A 21,181-nucleotide genomic window follows, 5' to 3' on the forward strand; every position below is an offset into this window, starting at 1 on the left:
CGAGCCCAGCTGTGTGACTCTCCGGGGGCCGTAGGGCCGACCGGGGCTGCGGGATGGGAGCGGGGCCCGGCGGAGCCCCCGGGCGGCCTTGACCTGCGCAGCCCCGGCGGCGAGCGGCGGCCGCTTGCCCCGGGGAGGCGGCGGCGGTTCCCCGCTGGGTCGCGGAGCGGCGGGGCCCGGGACCCGGAAGCAGAAGCGGGGCCGGAGGCGACTGGATGGGAAGCGGCGGGGATGGGGGAGCAGCAGAGCTCGCTGAGCACCATGCGGGCGGCCGCCGCCGAGGCGCCGTTCCCGGCCGGCGGGGCCCGGGAGCCGGGGCGGGAGGCGGCGGAGCCGGGGGATCCGGAGCCCGGTAGCAGGCGGCGGAGCGCGGAGCAGGAGCCGCTTCCCGCCGGGGTCCCGGGGAGTCCGGAGCGCAGCGAGGAGTCGCCGCCGCCCCCTGAGCCTCCCGCGGAGGAGCCGGGGGTTGGCGGGGAGCCCGGGGCGCCCCCCGAGGAGGGGCCGGGGCGGGACTGGGGCAGCAGCCGCTGCCGCATCCCCCCGCGGCGGCATGTGTATTGCACCGTGTACTGCGTGGAGAACGACCGGGCTGGGGCCGGCCCGGGACCCCCGCCCGCCACAGCCCCCGGGGCCCTGCCCGCGCGCCGCGCCTCCCTCGGAGACCCCTTGACGTCGGGGGGCAGCATCGAGGTGGACTTTTACCTGCTGCCCGAGCCCTACTTCGGGCCCCTGCTGGTCCTCTGCTGCCGGGTGTGCCTGGAGGAGAAGCCCGTCAAGCCCCTGCCCTGCTGCAAGAAGGCGGTGTGCGAGGAGTGCCTGAAGCGCTACCTGAGCGCCCAGGTAAATGCCCCGGCCCGCCTCACCCCCTTTGTGGAGAACCCTGACCCAACCCACCCAGCACCCAGGTAGACACCTCGGCTCTCCTCACCCTTTCATGGATGGCCCTGCCCCATCCCGTCTTGGCTCCCAGGTACATTTCCTTGCCCTCCTGAGCATCCAAGCTGTCAGCCTAGTTGCGAGAGCCCTGCCATTAGGGCAAGCTTCGCGCCCCCTTTCCTATCCCATTTCTTAGACCCCCAACATAGTTAAAACTTAGTATTTTTTTCTGAAGTGACTGGGTACAGGGCTGCTCCCTCTCTCATGTGTAGCAGGACTTGCTGTTCACTGGAGCTGGACATTCTGGAGGTGTGCACACACTTCCCCTCAGTGGCCAAAGGATTTGTGTGTGTAGGTTGAAGATGCTCTAAAGTTTAAACTCATTTTCTTTTGAATTATCCCAGCCTGATGATATCAGCAGGTCAGTAAAACATGAAAGAGACTGGTTCACTCTTGCTGCTGTTGCCAGAGGCCAATGAAAACTTTCCACTCAGCCCTGGCTAGTACATTAGTCATTTTGTATGGACCCTGTGACTTTTTTCAGTGACTAGTGGAACTGGGCTAGGCTTAAATGGGAAAGGAAACCTCTCACTCTGCCAATCTCACTTAGGCCTTGGCTACACTGGCGCTTTACAGCGCTGCAACTTTCTCGCTCAGGAGTGTGAAAAAAAACACCCCCACCCCCCCAGTGCTGCAAGATACAGCGCTGCAAGCTAATCCCCATGAGGAGGTGGAGTACATGCAGCGCTGGGAGAAGCGCTGGCGCCGCGACCACACACACACTTCAAAGCGCTGCTGCTCCCGCGGCAGCGCTTTGAAGTATCGAGTGTAGCCAAGCCGTTAGAAGAAGATGGATCACATGAGAGAGATCACTTGATCATTGCTTGTTAGGTTCACTCCCTTTGGGGCACCTGGCATTGGCCACTGCCGGCAGACAGGATGCTGGGCTGGATGGACCCTTGGTCTAACCCAGTATGCCATTCTTATGTTCTTACGTATTTAGATCAAAATATAATTTAAAACTATTTTCCTATCCTAATCTAATGGCAGAAAGAATCTCCATAGCTGGATTTAAAACTAGTCTGTATGTATCAGCAATACTAGTAGATTTATCAGGTTTATTTCATACAGCATACTGCAGACAACTGTTGAATTGCACACCAGGGTTAATTTTTCAGTAAATTACTTAAAACTAAGGTGAAGCCTTATAGCCCAGTATAGAAACACTTTGTACCACCTTGTTCAAACAAAGGTATTTACCAAACTGCTTCCAAATTTGATGATTTTTTTACTAATATCTGAGAGCTATTGGCTTATTTTAGTAACTGTTTATTACTTAAATGCTGAAGTATCATGCACAACCACATGCTTTATCACGCTTCACATTTTAGTGAGCTTACACCATCTTTCTCCAGTTTTCCATGTTCATATTGTTGTCTCCCAGTCTGAATTTAAAAAAAAAAGTATGTTACTTTATAATTTAAATTGCTTACTGTGACATGATTGACTTAATCTCCCCCGACACTTTCCCTTAAAACTAACAAAATTGCTAACTAGCTTAGTAACTATAGGGTTTTTTCTTTGAGATGACTGCCTGACAGACATGCTCTGAGGCATGAGTTCCAAACTTTGGTCCTCATCCTGCAGATCCTTACAGTCAACAGCACTGCACTCCCATTAGTGGATATAAAAGTGTTTATAACACAAACTGCAGCACAATTCCTTCTATTAAATAAAAATTAGGGCTGTCAATTAATCATAGTTAACTTGCGCAATTAACTCTGTGATTAAAATATTGTGATTAATCAGTTTTAATTGCATTGTTAAACAGAATACTAAATGAAATTTATTAAATATTTTTGCATGTTTTTCTATGTTTTCAAATATATTGATTTCAATTACAGCACAAAATACAAAGTGTCCACTGCTCACTTTATATTATGTTTTATTACAAATATTTGCACTGTAGAAATGATAAACAAACAGTATTTTTCAATTCACCTCATACAAGTACTGTAGTGCAGTCTCTATTGTGAAAGTGCAACTTACGAAGGTAGATTTTTTTTTGTTTTGTTACATAGCTGCACTCAAAAACGGAACAATGCAAAACTTTAGAGCCTACAAGTCCACTCAGTCCTACTTTTCATTCAGCCAATCACTATGACATACAAGTTTCCTTACATTTAGGGGAGATAATGCTGCCCACTTCTTATTTACAATGTCACCAGAAAGTGAGAACAGGCATTTGCATGAGATTTTAGTAGTTCGCATTGCAAGTAAGGATTTAAATACTATTAACTTTTTAAATAGTATTTAAATCCTTACTTGCAATGCGATATACTAAAATCTCATGCAAACGCCTGTTCTCACTTTCTGGTGACATTGTAAATAAGAAGTGGGCAGCATTATCTCAAGTGGTGAACCAATTGAAGGGCCTGCTGGCGTGGCTGGGGCTGCACAGGTCGAGCAGCATTGCTCCGGCCGGGCAGCATGACTGGGGCTGCTCTGGTCGGCGCAGCGCCATTGGGGTCAGTGGGCAACCAAGCCATGAGGTTAGTGGTTAAGGCAGATTAACCAGTAAGACTAATGCTTACTGGTTAACCAGTTAACATTTTACATCCCTAATTGCAAGGTATTTACATGCTAGCTATGCTAAACATTTGTATACCCCTTCATGCTTTGCCCACCATTCCAGAGGATATGCTTCCATGCTAATGACGCTCGTTAAAAAATAATGCTTTCATTAAATTTGTGACTGAACTTATTAGGGGAGAATTGTATGTCTCTGGCTCTATTTTACCTGCATTCTGCCATATATTTCATGTTATAGTAATCTCAGATGATGACTCGGCACATATTGTTCATTTTAAGAACACTTTAGCTGCAGATTTGACAAAACGCAAAGAAGGTACCAATGTAACATTTCTAAAGATAGTTACAGGACACAACCCAAGATTTAAGAATCTGAAGTGTCTTCCAAAATCTGAGAGGGATGAGGTGTGGAGCATGCTTTCAGAAGTCTTAGAAGAGCATCACTCTGATGCAGAAACTACAGAACCTAAACCACCAAAAAAGAAAATCAACCTTCTGCTGGTGGCATCTGACTCAGGTGATGAAAACGAACATGCATTGTTCTGCACTGCTTTGGATAGTTAGTGAGCAGAATCCATCATCAGCATGGATGCATGTCCTCTGTGGTTGAAGCATGAAGGGACATGTGAATCTTTAGCGCATCTGGCATGTAAATATTTTGCCATGCTGGCTTCAACAGTGCCATGTGGACACCTGTTCTCACTTTCAGGTGACATTGTGAACAAGAAGCGGGCAGCATCATCTCCTGCAAACTTGTTTGACCGAGCGATTGGCTGAACAAGAAGTAGGATTGAGTGGACTTGCAGGTTCTAAAATTTTACATCGTTTTATTTTTGAATGCAGTTTTTTGTACATAATTCTACATTTGTAAGTTCAACTTTCATGATAAAGAGATTCACTACAGGACTTTTATGAGGTGAATTGAAAAATACAATTTCTTTTGCTTTTTTATAACAAGTATTTGCACTGTAAATTGAGCGCTGTACACTTTGTATTCTGTTATAATTGAGATCAATATATTTGAAAATGTTGAAAACACCCAAAATATTTAAATAAATCGTATTCTATTATTGGTTAATTGCGCAGTTAATCTATTTAATTGCTTGATATCCCTAATAAAAAACCAATTGTAAGACTAAAATAATGCTGATAAGGAAGGCAGGGAGTGCAGGTCCATGCAGTCAGTCATTGTGAAGAACAATATTTACTGCAGTAAGTAAATGTTCCCCTTGTTTAAAACATAAAATTCTTGCCCTGTGTAAAGAGCAAGTAACTAGGATACCCACTGTGATTAAAAAATAATCACAGGAGATGTTGAGGTGTCTCAATTTAACAGTGACACTGCTATTCCGATCAGTCTGAGAGCATCTGATTTGGAGGTTAAGGTCTTGTCTACAATGCAGTTTTTAGCCTTTGGTGTAGCTGCACCAACGCAAGCTCTTTGTATAGATAGTGGTGTAAACTGTGACATGCACTGATGCAGTCTACCTCAGTACAGACAGTCACTAAATCCGGGGAGTAATGGAGTGTAAAGGTATGGATAAAACTCCGGTTATTGGGTTTATGTAGTTCTATAATGGGAACATCTGAGATATATAATAGGAACTTTTAACACCTGTTGGTACTGGAATCCTTTCTGGTTCATATAGCACAGGCATCTATGCTGTGGCAACCTATGGCACGCGTGCCGAAGGCAGCACGCAAGCTGATTTTCAGTGGCACTCTCAATGGCACTCACACTGCCTGGGTCGGGGGGGGAGGGGGCTCTGCATTTTAATTTAAATGAAACTTCTTAAACATTTTAATAACCTTATTTACTTTACGTACAACCGTAGTTTAGTTATATATTATAGACTTCTAGAAAGAGACCTTCTAAAAACTTTAAAATGTATTACTGGCACGCGAAACCTTAAATTAGAGTGAATAAATGAAGACTCGGCACACCACTTATGAAAGGTTGCTGTCATCTGATATAGCATATCAGTTTGTGGCAGTTTACTAACAACTAGAACTATCCCTCCATGCTATTAACAGTCTAGAGATTTACCCTAGCGGAGACATTGGTTTTTGTTTTGTTTTTTGTGTTTTAGAACTTATTAACTAACATGTTCTTACACTAACACAGAAAAGGCAACTTAGACTTTTTCATGTTCTAGCTGATTGAGTTGAAATGTAGGCTCCCTCCTAAGCTTTAACTCGACCAGCTAATGTGTGTGTCAAAGTACAGTTTGCTTTGTCTGTGCTAGTGTTGGAATGTGCTAGAGCTAAGTGACATTTGAAAAACAAAACCTGAAATCAAGACAGACGTGGAATGTCTTATGGAATAGTGTCGTTTTGTTCAGATGGTAATTAACTCCATGTTGCATCTGATAGAATGAGACGAATTTGAAGGGGGCACGTATAGGTATGTTTGTTTCCAGTCTAAGAGAAATGTATCCAGTAAGGATCCTTGATGCTTCCTATCCTCAGAATAGAATGAATTTCATTTTGCATTGAGTTCTACGGCAAATAGGTCCACCTGAAGAAGTTTTCTATCTGAGAGCATGGGTTTGCCAATGCACTCTTCAGTGGCCACTTGTGCTGGATATTGTACTTACAGCTGAGGTCATCTGTGAGGATGTTATCTTTGCCTTTAATGTGGAAATTTCCAGTTCTTCATAGCTTCCTGATTTGGTAGTTGTGCTGAGCCCCATCCTCACAGTTGACTTGGCACACAGCAATAGTATTGCTAAAAGTTGTGAAAAAGAACACTTTGAGGCAGTATAAAAATGCCAGGCAGGCTAGACAGCATGACAAGCTATCAAGAATACGACAGCTGGACTCTTGCTAACCCTAGAGACCTTGTATTATGAGATGTTTCAGCTGAGCTCTGCAATCTAAACCTGATGTGTCTATTACATATATTGTTGGTGATAGGCTGGGTTGAGGGGAACTCCTCAGCAACAGTGCAGTGCTTTTATCCACAACCATAGAGATTCAAGTTGCAGGATGCTCAGTGCTTGCCATGATTGTCTACATTACAAATTGAGGCAGTTGAACTCTTTTTAGTTAATCCTGCATTGATCTCAACTAGAGTTTGATTATAGGAACAAGAAGCCTTCAGACTGAGGAGTCTGATGCAGAATCTCAGTTATCTGAGGATTTGTCCTGAGCTAAAGCAACTTTGAACATAGCCTGTAACTAGTCTAGTGGGAGGTGCATTATCTGGAGTCTGAAGCTGTCCCTGTTAACTACTCCATCTGCAGGAGGGTGGGCTTTTGAGGGATGGTTCTTAGGCCTAGGAAATAGAACAGCTAATTATCTTAGGAACCTAGTGTGCAGCCCTTTAAGGTGTGAGGTCTAGTATTGACTAGTCATTAAGAAATTGACATACACAAGCTTCCTTAGGGCTGCTGTTAACTGCTGTATGCTCTGTGATGGGCCTTGGGGATGGCTATATAGAGTCCAAATGGCAAACACCTCTTCTCTCCCAATTGTGTTGCTCTGCTACACAAAACCTAAAGTATTTGCTGTCTTCAAATCAAGACTCTCAGACTAGTCTTCTGGATACAACATTGTTATCTCAAATGCTAACATCACCATATAGAATTTCATCTGCTTGATAAATTTTGTTAAAAAGTCTCAAACATAGTGAGATGCAGTTCCCTCTTTTGGGACTCAGGAAATAACAAGAAGTAGTACTCCTTTTCCAAGTACTGTTAAAGGACTTCTCCAAAGACTATCTGGAATAGAAAAAAGTTTTGTCTCGATAGCACTTTCTTGTGAGAGGAATTCCTGGGAAAGAAGAGAAGTCAGGATGGAGTGGAAATAGGTCTTGGAAATTAGTTCAAATAGTGTAACCTCCTTCTAACTTTCTAACTTCCCCATGTAGCAAGGGGAAAGGAAAGACAGCTGGCAAGAAGGGAAAATGTCTTTGATCAAGTTTGGTTTGAGCCTCTTAACAGACATCATCACTACCGTGAGGAGTGCAGTTTAAGAATCTACACAGAATAGAATACAATAGACCTGTGAAATGTAGTGTTTTGGTCCAATTGTTGCAGGAGCTGAACCCCTGGCAATGACAGTCTCTGATGGTAAAATCTGCTCTTCTCTTCAGAAGATACTGATTGCCTCTGAGTAAGTCCTTGCCTGGACAATGGGTGGAAAAATCCTGGCCTTTGAAGTTGTAAGCAGAAATGTCAAGGTCTAAAGACTTCAGAATTGCATTAAAGTTTCTGCATAATTTTCCTATTGACGAAGCGTGGGGCCTGTGGTGATAGATTTTCAGAAGTTTTTAATCATGGCTTCTGAAATGGTGCTGAACAGGGTTTTTTCTTCCTACAGTTGCAGTTAAATGGTGTTCACTGGTTCATTGCCAATGACTGTTTTCTGCTTTGTTTAATTTTGCTAGCATAGGACAAGACTTAAGAATCACAGCCACCCCATACCACATATATATCAAATTCCACCTAAATCTGTCTGTGGAATGTGCCACCTAATGCTTAAGCATGTGGCAGAGCACTTTCTGCAGATGGAAAAATTACTCTGCAACTGCAAAGTATTCTGTTTTACAGATGTAAAAGCCAAAAGATGAGATGAGGTTAATTTACTGGGAGTGAGATGTGGACTGATTTAGTCATTAGAAATTTAGCAGATGAGACCAGAGTTCTAATAATGGTCCTGATATTGACTTATTGTATGTGACCTTTGGTAAGTCACATACCTTCTCTCTGCCTCAATTTACCAATCCAAAACTTGAGCATGATATTTAACTAACCTCTCAGGGAATCCTTTAGGGTTGATTAGGAACTGGTTACCTGAGAAAATGCTTCTGTTTCCCGTATCATGTTTACTGCCTTTAAACAGAGCCATTGGGGCTATAGGAAGGAGATGATTGGAGTAAGATTCCAGTGCCTGTGTGCCAGGTGGGGGTGACCCTAGAAAACATGGATCTGGCCACAGGAATTCCGTGGCATGGGAGCTGAAGAAGATGACCACTTGCAAACCTCAGCATAGGTAGCATGTTGGGGTGGGACTGGAGAGTGAGGAGGTGGAACTGCAATGCTCTTTCTGGGCAGCACGATCTATGGGTAGCCTTCTTAGTGCTGATTAAATTACCCCTAGGGCTGCTCCCCAGGACCAGGAGGCAAAAGGTGGCTGAAAGCTAGGTTAACAACCCTTCCCTTGGGCTGTAAATTTTGTTCTGCATAGTGTAGAACCGAAGGAAAAAAGGGAGAGATTAGTGTACTTGACTTCTCAACCTCAATATTGTATTCATTCTGCTTCTCTTACATGGCATTCAGCTTTCTTTATTTTAGAAGCTGTGTGTACACACAAGCCTGATAGATGAATGATTCACTTCTTCCTCTCTACTAGTGGTTTGTAAATCTGAGTCAGAGTGAATATTTGGTGTGTGTTTATTTGAGAATTCCCTCTTAAAAACAAAACCAGACACAGTGAAAGCATTTGATACAAAGATTTATGAATAACTTCAGCCATTCATAAAACAAAATCTTGGCTAAATTTGTTCTGGGTGGATGAACAGGATGAAACTGAGGTGAAGAATTACACTTGCAGTAGAACCTAATTTTTTTCTCTTCTCATTAATCTGTAAACTTGATAACTACTACACACAACTGGTAGTCTTATTGCCTAATTTTCAGCAAATATTAAAATGAGATTAGTGAGATTTCATTATTTCTATAAATTGTAGTACAATACACTAGTAAATATGTGAAGTATTATAATTAAATCTATACTATCATTTTCCTCATAAATGAACCAAGTAAATCTTGTGGTACAAGACCCTTGCTGTTTTTATTGCTCTGTTTACTTGTGGATGATCAAGCTTTGAGAGTTAGATTTTGGACCCCCATTTGTTAGTGATGTGTTTTACTTTGAGTTTTCTTGTGTATTCATTCATATGTTAAAGGAACATTGTCAGGTCAACTTAAGTGGCATACTCTAGTCTGAATACTTTTATATAGTAAGTTGACCCCTTAAAGATCCTGCAAGTGAAAGAAAATGGAGGAAAAATAATTTTTGTTTCATTTTTTCCTCTATGGAGTCAGTCTGCCCCCTGTTTATGTGGGTCTTTGACACAACTGCAGGAGAAAAACTGAAAACATGACTGTAAAACAATGTGGGCTGATGGGGAGGTGGGAGCAGGTGTATTGCCTAACTTGATCTTTAAAACTGACTAGATTTAAAACTGCCTCCGTTGTGCTTGCATGAGCTTGATGTGACTCCTTTTGTACTAAATCCTCTTTATGCTTCTCTGGTGATGTAAAGTGGATGCAGAGCTACCCAGCGTGAACAGCTGAGAATTACGCTGATGTGGGGAAATTATCAGCAGATGTACAGCTGGCATATCCAGATGTAATCCATACAGCCCTTTCCTCATCTGTATATGAAGCCGGAAAGTATGTATCCAGACTGTGCTGTACTTCAGTGGTTGCTGGCTGGCATAACAGTCCTGGGGGCTGCTGGGAGCTGTTTTAGCAGTCTTGAAACTGCTCTAAACTATGTTGGGTTTGGGGGTGGCTTAGAATAGATCCCAAGGTTGGGAACCCACAAAGAGATCTGTTAATATAGATGTTCCCAGTGCTTATTGGACATGGTTGAGGATTAAACCCAAGAACTTGAAAGTCAAATGATATGCAAAATAAAGCCAAATGTTGAGTATTTTTATAGCACTCTCAGATATGTAAAGAGATTTTTCCACATTTTTATTTTTAAAGGGAGAAATAACTGGTTTGGGATTAGGCTTGGAAAATGTTGACCCTAAAGGAGAATGTTTCTGAAAGTTATGCGCTTATAAAAACAGAAGATATTAATAGAACTCTTTATGTAATTACCCTAATGATTGCATTAATTACAATAAATACTAACAGAAAATATTGGTGAGTCTGAATTATAATCAGGTTTGGCAATCTAGCTCCCTTAAATCATTTGGCCCATGCTACGTGGAATGCTGTTTCATACTCAACATTCTCATGGAATTTTGGCAAGCATGCTCAGATAAATGTATATTCTGATGTTCATAAAGTTTGATTTGGGGTGGAGGGAGATCATCTAGTTTACAAAGTATTAAGTGACCAATGGGCTGGGGCAGATGGGGGTGTACTTAGGACAAAGCAGGAGGAAAGTTTGAGAAGGACAGGGCAAATGAATGACTAGCAATCCTATGAGGCTGAGACTGACAGCTGCATGGGGAGAACATACCAAATAATACTAGGAAGTACTGTGTTCTGTATTACACCACTGTTGTAAGCTCTTGTTTTTGTCTGGAAATAAAAATTACATTAAATAGAAGTTAAGATTGATAATACACATTGTAATGGGTTTGGGCCCTTTGGGGTGTCACCTATTGTGCTGGGGTGCCACTGAGTCAGTCTGTTCTGCCAGCCTGGGTCCACTTTATCTGGCCTTGCTTGGCTAGGCTTACAAGCCTCTTCCAGCCAAACACGCAGGCAGGGCCACACCCAGCTGCACAGAGAGACAGAGATCCATCCGCTCTGGAAAAATTCAGCCTTAGGGGTTCGCCCCAACATCTGGTGCCCCTACTTTTAAGGGGTACAAACCCAAAGGTTTTATTAAATTTGCCCCTTCCCTCAATGTGGAGGGAGATATGCACAACTTCCCTCCCACGTTAGAAATCACCAGGGTGAATTTGATTTAAATCGAAATGATTTAAATCACTAGTTAGGAAGACTTGATTTAATCATGGATTTCTACATAAAAGTCCATTCTTGTTGGTTGTTATAACCTTAATACATATTCTTCACAACTCAGAGATCGATGTAGGTTTCATTTTTAGAAGGTGTACACTATACATTTTTAAGTGATTTATTTTGAAAACTTTTCAGATTAGTTTTACAGCTATATCAGAAAATGGATGATATTGTTTCATACTATAGAATTAGAATTTATTATCCATATTCCATGATGATATCTTTGAGCTATAATGCATCTTAATTAAAGCTATCTTTAAATAGGTTATTTCCTCAAAGAGCATTTTATCAAAAACCCGATTTTAAAAAAATCATGGATTTTTATCCACTCTGGACATTACATAAACTGGGTTATATTATAAACAAGAAATAAGTTTTTATTAACTAAAAAAGATGAATTTTAAGTGAATATAAGAGATAACAGACAGGACAAAGCAGATTACTGAGCAGATAAACCAAAGTACGCAAGCTAAGCTCAATATACTTAAGGAACAGGTTACACAATGTAATTTCTTATCCTAAATGTTATTTTAGACAGGTTGCAAAGTTTCTGTGGTTCAGAGTTCTTGTTATATTCCTTTTCAGACTGGACCCCTGGCTCAGCCCCCTCGCCTTCCCTTCAGGTGGCTTTAGCAGTCTTTCTTCTTGGGCAGATAGACCATAGGGAGGAGGAGTTTTGTTTGCCTTCCTCCCCACACTTAAATAGCATTTACATAAGGTGAGAATCCTTTGTTTCCTAAACTTGACCCCCCACTTTCCATCCAGTGGAAAGTTACAGGAAGTCCTAGGTAATGTTTAGTATCAAGTGACAAGACCCACCTGACTCTGTAATATCACAGCATCCATGAGTCAGTGGCAGTATGGAGTGTCCCCAAGCCTTTTGACAGTCCATTGTGCTCCCTGATTGGCCATCTGTCTGGTTTTTGCATTGTTGTGTCTGACGTGTTACCAGTGGGCGTCATCCAAAGTAGCATAATTGAAATACAGATACATAGTCAATACTCCTAACTTCAGATACAGAAATCATACAGGCATACACATTGCATAATCACATTCAGTAAATTTCCAATGATATCTTACAAGACCCATGTCGCATAAAGTACATCTGTTAAGTTATATTCATATTACAAGAATATTTTCATAAAGAATATGGAATGAAACAACACATACATAATTAAGGGTTTAAAAAAAAAACCCAGAGATGCTGTAATTATACCAATACCAATGGTTAAAAAGCAAGAAATTCAGAGTGAAGATTAAATTTTAAAAGAAATTCAAACATGTTAAGTTATGGAAATATGGTTAGGGCACCCGAACAACCGTAACTCTGTCCTAAAGTGACACTATGGAAAAAAAATCATATAATTACAATTAAAGTAATGTTTTGGCTGCAGATTAGATTAAATTGACTCTTAAAGACATTCAATTTTTGTTTTTCTTTAGCACCATGAAGGGAAAATTTCTTAAAGACCAATTTTTAAATTTTAACTCTTTAGAAATTTACAATTGGCTAATCTTAGAAAATTCATTCTGTGCTCAAAAAGTGAATGCTGTAATTTTGGGCAGGATATGTTGTATTCTTTAAGTATAAAGTGGCTGAATATAAGCGCAAATCTAAAATTTGCGGAACCATGAGCAGAGCTTTATAATAGAACTAAATTATAGTATTGCTGGACTTTCCCTGAAGAGGAAAATATATAAATCTTGGGCACATCTCATTCATCCTGCTCATAATCATTTTTATATCTTCTGTTAAAACAGCTGTTTCACAGTTTCCCTCTTCGTTTTTTTTTGTAGTTAGGGCAGCTATAGATTAATGAAAAACGAACTGTGATTCCCTTTCCTGTGGAAGTTTAGTATATAAAAACTGTGAATCTTTCTATCTGTATAGTTATGTTTTATGTTCACGCTCTCACTCATGTTCAGTGTATTTCTTATATTCTCTTCTATATTTAGATCCCCTGAAAAGAATGGTTTCTAGTGCAGAGTGTTAAATTAACTTCACTGTACTGCACTTCAATCTGCTGCCTATAGGGATATTTAGCCGCAGAGTCAGGTTGATGTCAGGTGTCTTTATTAAAAAACAAACAAACAAAGAACAACAAAAAAACCTGTTGCTGCTTTGTGGTATTAATTGTTCACCACACATCTGCTCTTAGCTGTTCAAGTTACAGAGGACAAAAATCAGCCACCTTCTGTCTCAATGGAGCCATCAGCTGTTGTCACAGAGGAAAATTGAAGCATATTTGCTTCGTTGTAAGCAAAAGATCCTTCAGTGTTGTCTGGGCTCGCAGCACAGCCTATGCTTAAGGTTGTTCGACACTTCCTATTATTAGACTTTTTTTCAGTTGCTTATAGCTTTAGCAAACTTGACCATTCGAGCTGAAATTTTCCATGCCGGATGTCTGCTTTAGACTGAATTTTTGGGAGGAAATTTTAGCAAAAAATGGGAAACAGATTTTTTTGCCCATGTTTTGGTGGTTAGTTTTATTTTATTTTATTTTTTTATTTTTTTTAAACAACTCTAATAATTTGGTTGAGAAGCACTTTGTGCCTCCTTGCCTTGGAGCAGGGATTTGAAATTTGGTAGTGGGTTGCCTTTGTATCAGGCATGTTCCTTTTACCTTCCCTCTTGAAAAACCACCCAAACTCGAAAAGTTTATAAACCTTTGGAAAATTGCACTAGCACACCCTCAAAGACTTGTTAGTTTTGCATCTAAATTCTCCAAGGATTCAGTCTGCATGGAATATGCTTCAGCCCAGGGCTACAGGGATAGAGCAGGACTCTCTTCAGTTGCTGATCTAGGCTGCTGTGGTATCTGGTACTGGAACAGAGAATAAGAGAGACATGGATTTCCTGTGCTCCAAATAATTCCCCTGCTGACTTCCAGGTAGTGAGGAGGAGGAAGAAGAATGGCCTGACTGAAATGTAGAGGGGACAAAAACTGAATGGGGATAGGGAACTTGATGGACAAGGAGGCTGGGAATAGGATGAGGAATCTAGGATGAGGAGGTGGGATGGGGCGGGGCTGGAGGGACAGGGCTGGCACAGGGATAGGCTGGAGGTGAAATGGGCAGAACGGGTCAGGCTTGTGCAGAGGTTTTGATAGGGGGAGGGGGGAAGGAGCAGAAAGGTCTATGCCCACTCCTCTACAGAACCTACAAATAAACCCATAAGAACATAACATAAGAATGGCCATACTGGGTCAGACCAAAGCTCCATCCAGCCCAGTATTCTGTCTTCAGACAGTGGCCAATGCCAGGTGCCCCAGAGGGAGTGAACCTCCACCCTCTGACAGACAGAGGCTAGGGACACCATTCCTTACCCATTCTGGCTACTAGCCATTAATGGACTTAACCTCTATGAATTTATCTAGTTCTCTTTTAAACCCTGTTATAGTTCTAGTCTTCACAACCTCCTCAGGCAAGGAGTTCTAGAGGTTGACTGCACTGTGTGAAGAAGAACTTCCTTTTATTTGTTTTAAGCCTACTAACCATTAATGTCATTTGGTGGCCCCTAATTCTTATATTATGGGAACCAGTAAATAACTTTTCCTTATCCACTTTCTCCACACCAGTCATGATTCTATATACCTGTATCATATCCCCCGTTAGTCTCCTCTTTTCCAAGCTGAAAAGTCTTAGCTTCTTTAATCTCTCCTCATATGGGACCTGTTCCAACCCCCTAATCCTTTTAGTTGTCCTTCTCTAAACCTTTTCTAATGCCGGTTTATCTTTTTTGAGATGAGCAGACCACATCTGTACGCAATATTCAAGATGTGGGCCTACCATGGATTTATATAAGGGCAATAAGATATTCTCAGTCTTATTCTCTATCCCTTTTTTTAGTGATTCCTAACATCCTGTTTGCTTTTTTGACTGTTGCTGCACTCTGCGTGGACAACTTCAGAGAGCTATCCGTGATGACTCCAAGATCTCTTTCCTGATTAGTTGTAGCTAAATTATCCCCATCATATTGTATGTATAGTTGGGGTTATTTTTTCCAATGTGCATTACTTTACGTTTATCCACATTAAATTTCAGTCCAGTCTCACCATTCTTCTACTGTCTCCAGGTTCCTCTAATGTCTGGTCCACATAGAGGATGACAACTTACTGCTGTTTCTAGTCACTCCGTTAGCTCAAGTGGCAGAGTTTTGTGCTGTGGATGTAAAGGTTACAGCTCTGCCAATGAAGCGTGTGAGAATCAGTATTTCTTCATGTGATGAAATTTCTGGGTTTCGTGTGTGTGTGTGTGTGTGCGCGTTTGTGTGTGTGTTTTAAACAAGGGTCTTACGTGTGGAAAACTGTTAAAATAACATTAAGGTTGCAAAATGAAGCATGAAAAGTTAGGAAATGCCAGTAATTGAGATTGCCTAGCAACCCTGATTCATCCCACTTGTGTGTATACATTATGATAAGTCTTTAATTACATGATCACATTTTCTTCACATAACTGCTGGCTCATTCGGTTTACAGGATGGATGAATGGTACTCACTGAACAAGCCACTACTTGGTATTTTTATCATTATTGTTCACTGCGTGGCCCCATGACTTAATTACTGCATTCTATTCAAACTCAGCTCTGAAGACAGAATTGACTTCCTCCATGGCACTAATCACTATAGGATATGAACATTAATGAATCTATTTTCACAACATTCCTCTGAGGTGGTGGTTTTCCAGGTGTGTGGATGAGGGAACCAAGGAAGAGAGAGGTCAACACTGTCTGCTAATCTTGTGTCCTATTTGAGATGTCCGAGAGTCTGATCTGTTTTTCAGAATACTTAGCATCATATAGCACAGCTCCCAGTTATTTCAGTTGCAGCTATGAGTGCTCAAGTTGAGCATCCATAAAACAAAGAACATTCAGTCAGTGACCACCTGTGAAATGCTTGGTTTAAGTGATTGACTAGCATCACATGGATTCTATTCCTGCTGCTACTTCAGAGTTCCCAATCTTCCAGGTCAGCCTTCAGGTGCCATGACCATGAGACTATTCTTTCTCTTCTTGGAGTTGCCTGCCTTATTCATTGCACATCTTCCCAATTGTGCAGCAAATGAGGCAAGGGTCCTACAGACAAAAGTCTCTTATTACAGAGCTCTGAGTGATCTGACAAGCAGGTCCATCATGAGCACTGAATGAGGCAGGGATCCTGTGGAAAAATGTGGTTATATAATTAGAGACTGCATCATTGCGTACATACAAGGGAGCTAAATTAAGTCTGCATAAGCAATGTTAATGCTGGCATTCCCTAATATTTGAGTGCTTGACTTTGTAATTTTAGCATTCTAACAAGGGGTGTGTGTGTGTATAGATTATGTAGTATGCCATGTCTCACAAAGTAGTCTCCTGCTCTGGTTTTCCTGAGCAGCCAGAAGGCCATCTTCACTTACTACCTAAAGATTCCACCTATGTAAGGGAATCACCTCAGGGTGTAAGTCTACTGTAGCAGTGTCTTTTCTACATCCTTTCCAGTGCAGGTGGTGATGTCAGCTCCTCTGTTCCCTTCCCCTGGGCGCAAACACATGTCAGGCTGATCCTTAGCTTCTGGAATGGGACCATAAGCTCCTGGACACAAGAGCCAACTTTTGGAGAATGCTGTAACTTAGGCAGCTGGCTGGTCCAAGGAAGAAGAGAGTGTAAAGAGTGCTTAAAGTTCAATTCTTCCGGACCAGAGAATCTGGCCCAGCATCTCTAGAATATTATTTATTTTTACGCACTTACATTTAAGTGAAAGCAGTGTGTTGTGATGGGGGAAGCCCTTATACTCTTATATGGGGTAGAATCCTACAAAATCTGTTGCCTTTAACTCATGTAGTATGTAACTTTTTAAAAGCATCCCCCCCACACACATTTAGAGCATTATCTAAGACTTTATTATCCAAAATTTAAAAGTACATATAAACTTTGGTAATCTGTCTTGATTTTAGGAGTACCTGTAGCAGTTAACAAAAATTACCAAGAATGATATCCATGTTTGGTGACCTGCTTTTTGAGTAAGGCCCCAATCCTGCAAATGACGAGTAAGTGGAACTGTTCTCATGTGTAAAGGTAGGCATTGGTGTAACTTTGTTTGCAGGATCTGGGCTTCAATGTACAAAGCAAGTGATATGACTAGAAGCTAGCTGAAGTGGTGTGGCTATTATAGACATAATCTTTTAAAACTAGATTAAGTTTTTCCTTATGTATCCCGTAGTTCAATGTGCAAAACTTGAAACTAAGGCGATATATAGTATATATGTGAAAGTCTGTGAGGTTCCAATTGACTTAGTAGGACTACTTTTTTCCCCAGTTAGAGTAGAATTATACAGCTCATACTTTCTCCACAACTATCTGTGGTCGTATTTAGCACACTTGCATGTTTAGTATACTTCTATAAAATGGATTTCAGTGGAGGTGGAAAGTAGACTTCAGAGATTTTATTATTAAAAACAGATTTATAATTAGGGTACACCATGCACCAGAATACAGCAAAGGATCGATTTTTGTTTTAATAAAATGTTCCATTTAAATCTAAATGATTCCGTAAAACACTCTTAAATTTTCCCTTGGTGCTGCTTAATGTTACTTGGCAGGGAATGACTCATGGGTTTAAAAAGTAATCTTGTGGCTTTGTAATGTTTGTCATTTACTAATTGAGTGACCAAGAAGTAGACTCTGTGTGTGTGATATTTATTTTCATGGTCCCATGATTTCCTCTACATTATGGAATTGGCTGTAGAATGTCACTCTAGAAGCAGGATTTGGCTGCCACATCTAAGATTTTATTTATTCTTTTAACTTTGATTTTAGCTCTTTATGGTTGTGAAGATAATTACCTAAATGTGAATTGATGCAGTGTACTTTACTGTGCACACAGCATGAAAGGAAAGCTTTTTAGAGTAGTATGATTTGTTCCTGTTCACCCTAATAAGATGTTAGTCTGAAATTCACTCATGCAATTTTAAGGTCTTGTTAACTTGTTTCACTGATGGCAGTATTGGCAGACTGTCCAGCTAATGTTTTTTATCCATCACTTGTTAGTTGTAGTGGTGGAGAAATAGAGGGGGCCACAATAGGACATCTGGCTGTTGACCTGGATTGCTGGGGCAAGGAAAGGAGTCAAAAACCTTGCCCACTTCCCATAGTTTTCCTTCATCTCTCCTGGAAAAAAATCAGGTGTGTGTGGTCTCTGCTCACAAGGGGAACAGAAGGACGAGATGCATACTTTCCCAAGTACCAAAAATCTTAACTATCCTTATGGTGTAAAAAATCCCCAAGCCATCTATTGCCCTTTCCAAGTTGCCAAAAGTCCCATCTTGACAGAAACCTGCAGGTTTTATGCATTAATTCAAAATCTTGCAGCATACTAAACAATGAAAAGCTGGAGGCAACGCATATGGGGAAAAAAATCCATGGTTTTGTTGTTTGTTTTTTATTTTCATATTAAATTAAACTAATTCAGATAAATTCAAGATTTTATTAATCTACTGCAGAAATTTCATTCTGATTCCAAATTATCCCTATATCACAGAAATCAGGATTTTGCTGCGGAATTGAATTTGTGTGCCAGAGACTGTTCAGGTCCCTTCATGTAATCTGATCCTATGGAGTCCTGAGGGTATCTTTGTTTCTTTCAGGTTTCAGAGTGGTAGCTGTGTTAGTCTGTATCAGCAAAAAGAACGAGGAGTATTTATGGCATCTTAGAGACTAACAAATTTATTTGAGCATAAGCTTTTGTGGGCTAAAACCTACTTCATCGGATACATGCAGTGGAAAATACAGTAGGAAGATATATACACATACACACACAGAGGACATGAAAAAATGGGTGTTCCCATACTAACTATAATGAGAGTAGTCAGTTAAAGTGGGCTATTATCAGCAGGAGGAAAAAAAAACTTTTGTAGTGATAATCAGGATGTCCCATGTCCAACAATTTACAAGAAGGTGTGAGTAACAGTAGGGGGAAAAATTAGCATGGGGAAGTAGATTTTACTTTGTGTAATGACCCGTCCATTCCCAGTCTTTATTCAAGCCTAACTTAATGGTATCAAGTTTGCAAATTAATTCCAATTCTACAGTTTCTTGTTGGAGTGTGTTCTGAAGTTTTTTGTGTTGAAAAATAATGACTTTTAGGTCTGTAACTGAGTGATCAGGGAGGTTGAAGTGTTCTCTGACTGGCTTTTGAATGTTATAATTCTTGATGTCTGATTTGTGTCCATTTATTCTTTTGCGTAGAGACTGTCCGGTTTGGCCAATGGCTTAAATAAAGATTGGGAGTGGATGGGTTATTGCCAATATACTGTCGCTTCTGGTGCCGCCCATGCTAGCCACTGAGGTGCCCTGTTCGACAGGTAAGCCTGCCTTGGGACCCTTCCAGTGGTCTCCATCAGTGCAGCACTGCTCCTTGCAGCAGGCGGTGCCTGGCCAATGCTCGTTGAATACAGCCGGTACAGCTCACTGCGGGCACGTTGACGGTCTCTGAGACATTGGTCTTTTCGCTACCATTCCTGATCTATGGAGCAGCACTGCACTTTAAGTGTGACCTCCTATCTGATGGGCTGGCACTGCTTTTGGAACAGACAGACAGTAAATTACATGGCCTGAAAGACTCGGGGGCTACCTGGCCCCTTACATGCTGGGACCGGCAAGGAAGCAGTTTAAGCTGCAACAGCCACACAGATTCGATCAGAGCCCTTCCGCAAGAAGGGCAAAGGCTGTAAGTGCCAGCAGGGCCATCAGCCGGCACCCTCAGCTCCCTTGAGCTCTAGCCATTACCAACTGGGCAACAAGCCGGCATTTTGAGGATGTGCTCAAAGCTTTCTCAAGCCTGTGTCCTGGATCCAGCACGCCTGTTATTTTCCAACCGTTTGTCCCCCTTCCTCCCTGCCTGGACCTCTATAACATCGGACCAGTGGGTCCTCAACACAGTAGCAGAGGGATATACCCTCCAGTTTGTTTCTGTCCCCACTCTCCTTCCCTGTCCCTCTTCAGAGACCCTTCTTTTGAGCATTTGCTCACTTAGGAGGTGCAGGGCCTTCTGGGGGTGGGAGCCATGGAAGAAGTCCCTCTGCACTTAAGAGGGAAAGGGTTTTACTCCCACCATTTTTTTGATCCCCAAAGCCCAGGGGGGTCTACGCCCCTTGACCAGCGAAGCTACAAGAAGTATCTAAAGAAGTTGAAGTTCCACATGGTCTCCTTGGCCTGCATCATTCCTTCCCTGGATCCAGGAGATTGGTATCAAGTACAGAGGGGTAGCCGTGTTAGTCTGGATCTGTAAAAGCAGCAAAGAATCCTGTGGCACCTTAAAGACTAACAGACGTTTTGGAGCATGAGCTTTCGTGGGTGAATACCCACTTTGTCAGATGCATGTAGTGGAAATTTCCAGGGGCAGGTATATATATGCAGGCAAGCTAGAGATAATGAGGTAGTTTAATAAGGGAGGATGAGGCCCTGTTCTAGCAGTTGAGGTGTGAAAACCAAGGGAGGAGAAACTGGGTTTGTAATTGGCAAGCCATTCACAGTCTTTGTTTAATCCTGAGCTGATGGTGTCAAATTTGCAGATGAACTGAAGCCCAGCAATTTCTCTTTGAAGTCTGGTCCTGAAGTTTTTTTGCTGCAGGATGGCCGCCTTAAGGTCTGCTATAGTGTGGCCAGGGAGGTTGAAGTGTTCTCCTACAGGTTTTTGTATATTGCCATTCCTAATATCTGATTTGTGTCCATTTATCCTTTTCCATAGCGGATAAGGTGCCACAAGATTCTTTGTTGCTTTTAGGAGATTGGTATGTCACACTCAACCTGAAAGACACTTACTTTCACACACCGATATTTCACGGACACAGACAGTTCCTACGTTTCATAGTTGTGACTGCCCACTACCAATTCACAGTGTTCCCTTTTGGGTGTTCCCTCAAGGGTGTTTACGAAATGCATGTCAGTGGTGGCAGCCTACCTCAGATGTCAGGGTATCCAGATTTACCTATACCTTGAAGACTGGCTTGTCAAGGGCTGGTCC

The 21,181-nt window shown here is 41.7% G+C and overlaps 1 protein-coding gene across 1 annotated transcript in view; it reads left to right on the forward strand.

Moving 5' to 3' along the window:
* The first annotated feature begins 261 nt into the window (after positions 1-261).
* RNF217 (ring finger protein 217) overlaps positions 262-21,181 on the forward strand; it is a 137,342-nt gene continuing 116,422 nt past the window's right edge. Inside the window, exon 1 of the mRNA XM_030558334.1 lies at positions 262-840. Coding sequence (XP_030414194.1) covers positions 262-840 — 579 coding nt within the window. The remainder of the gene's footprint in view (positions 841-21,181) is intronic.

This window comes from Gopherus evgoodei, chromosome 3, assembly GCF_007399415.2.
Source record: "Gopherus evgoodei ecotype Sinaloan lineage chromosome 3, rGopEvg1_v1.p, whole genome shotgun sequence".
Classification (NCBI taxonomy): domain Eukaryota; kingdom Metazoa; phylum Chordata; order Testudines; family Testudinidae; genus Gopherus; species Gopherus evgoodei.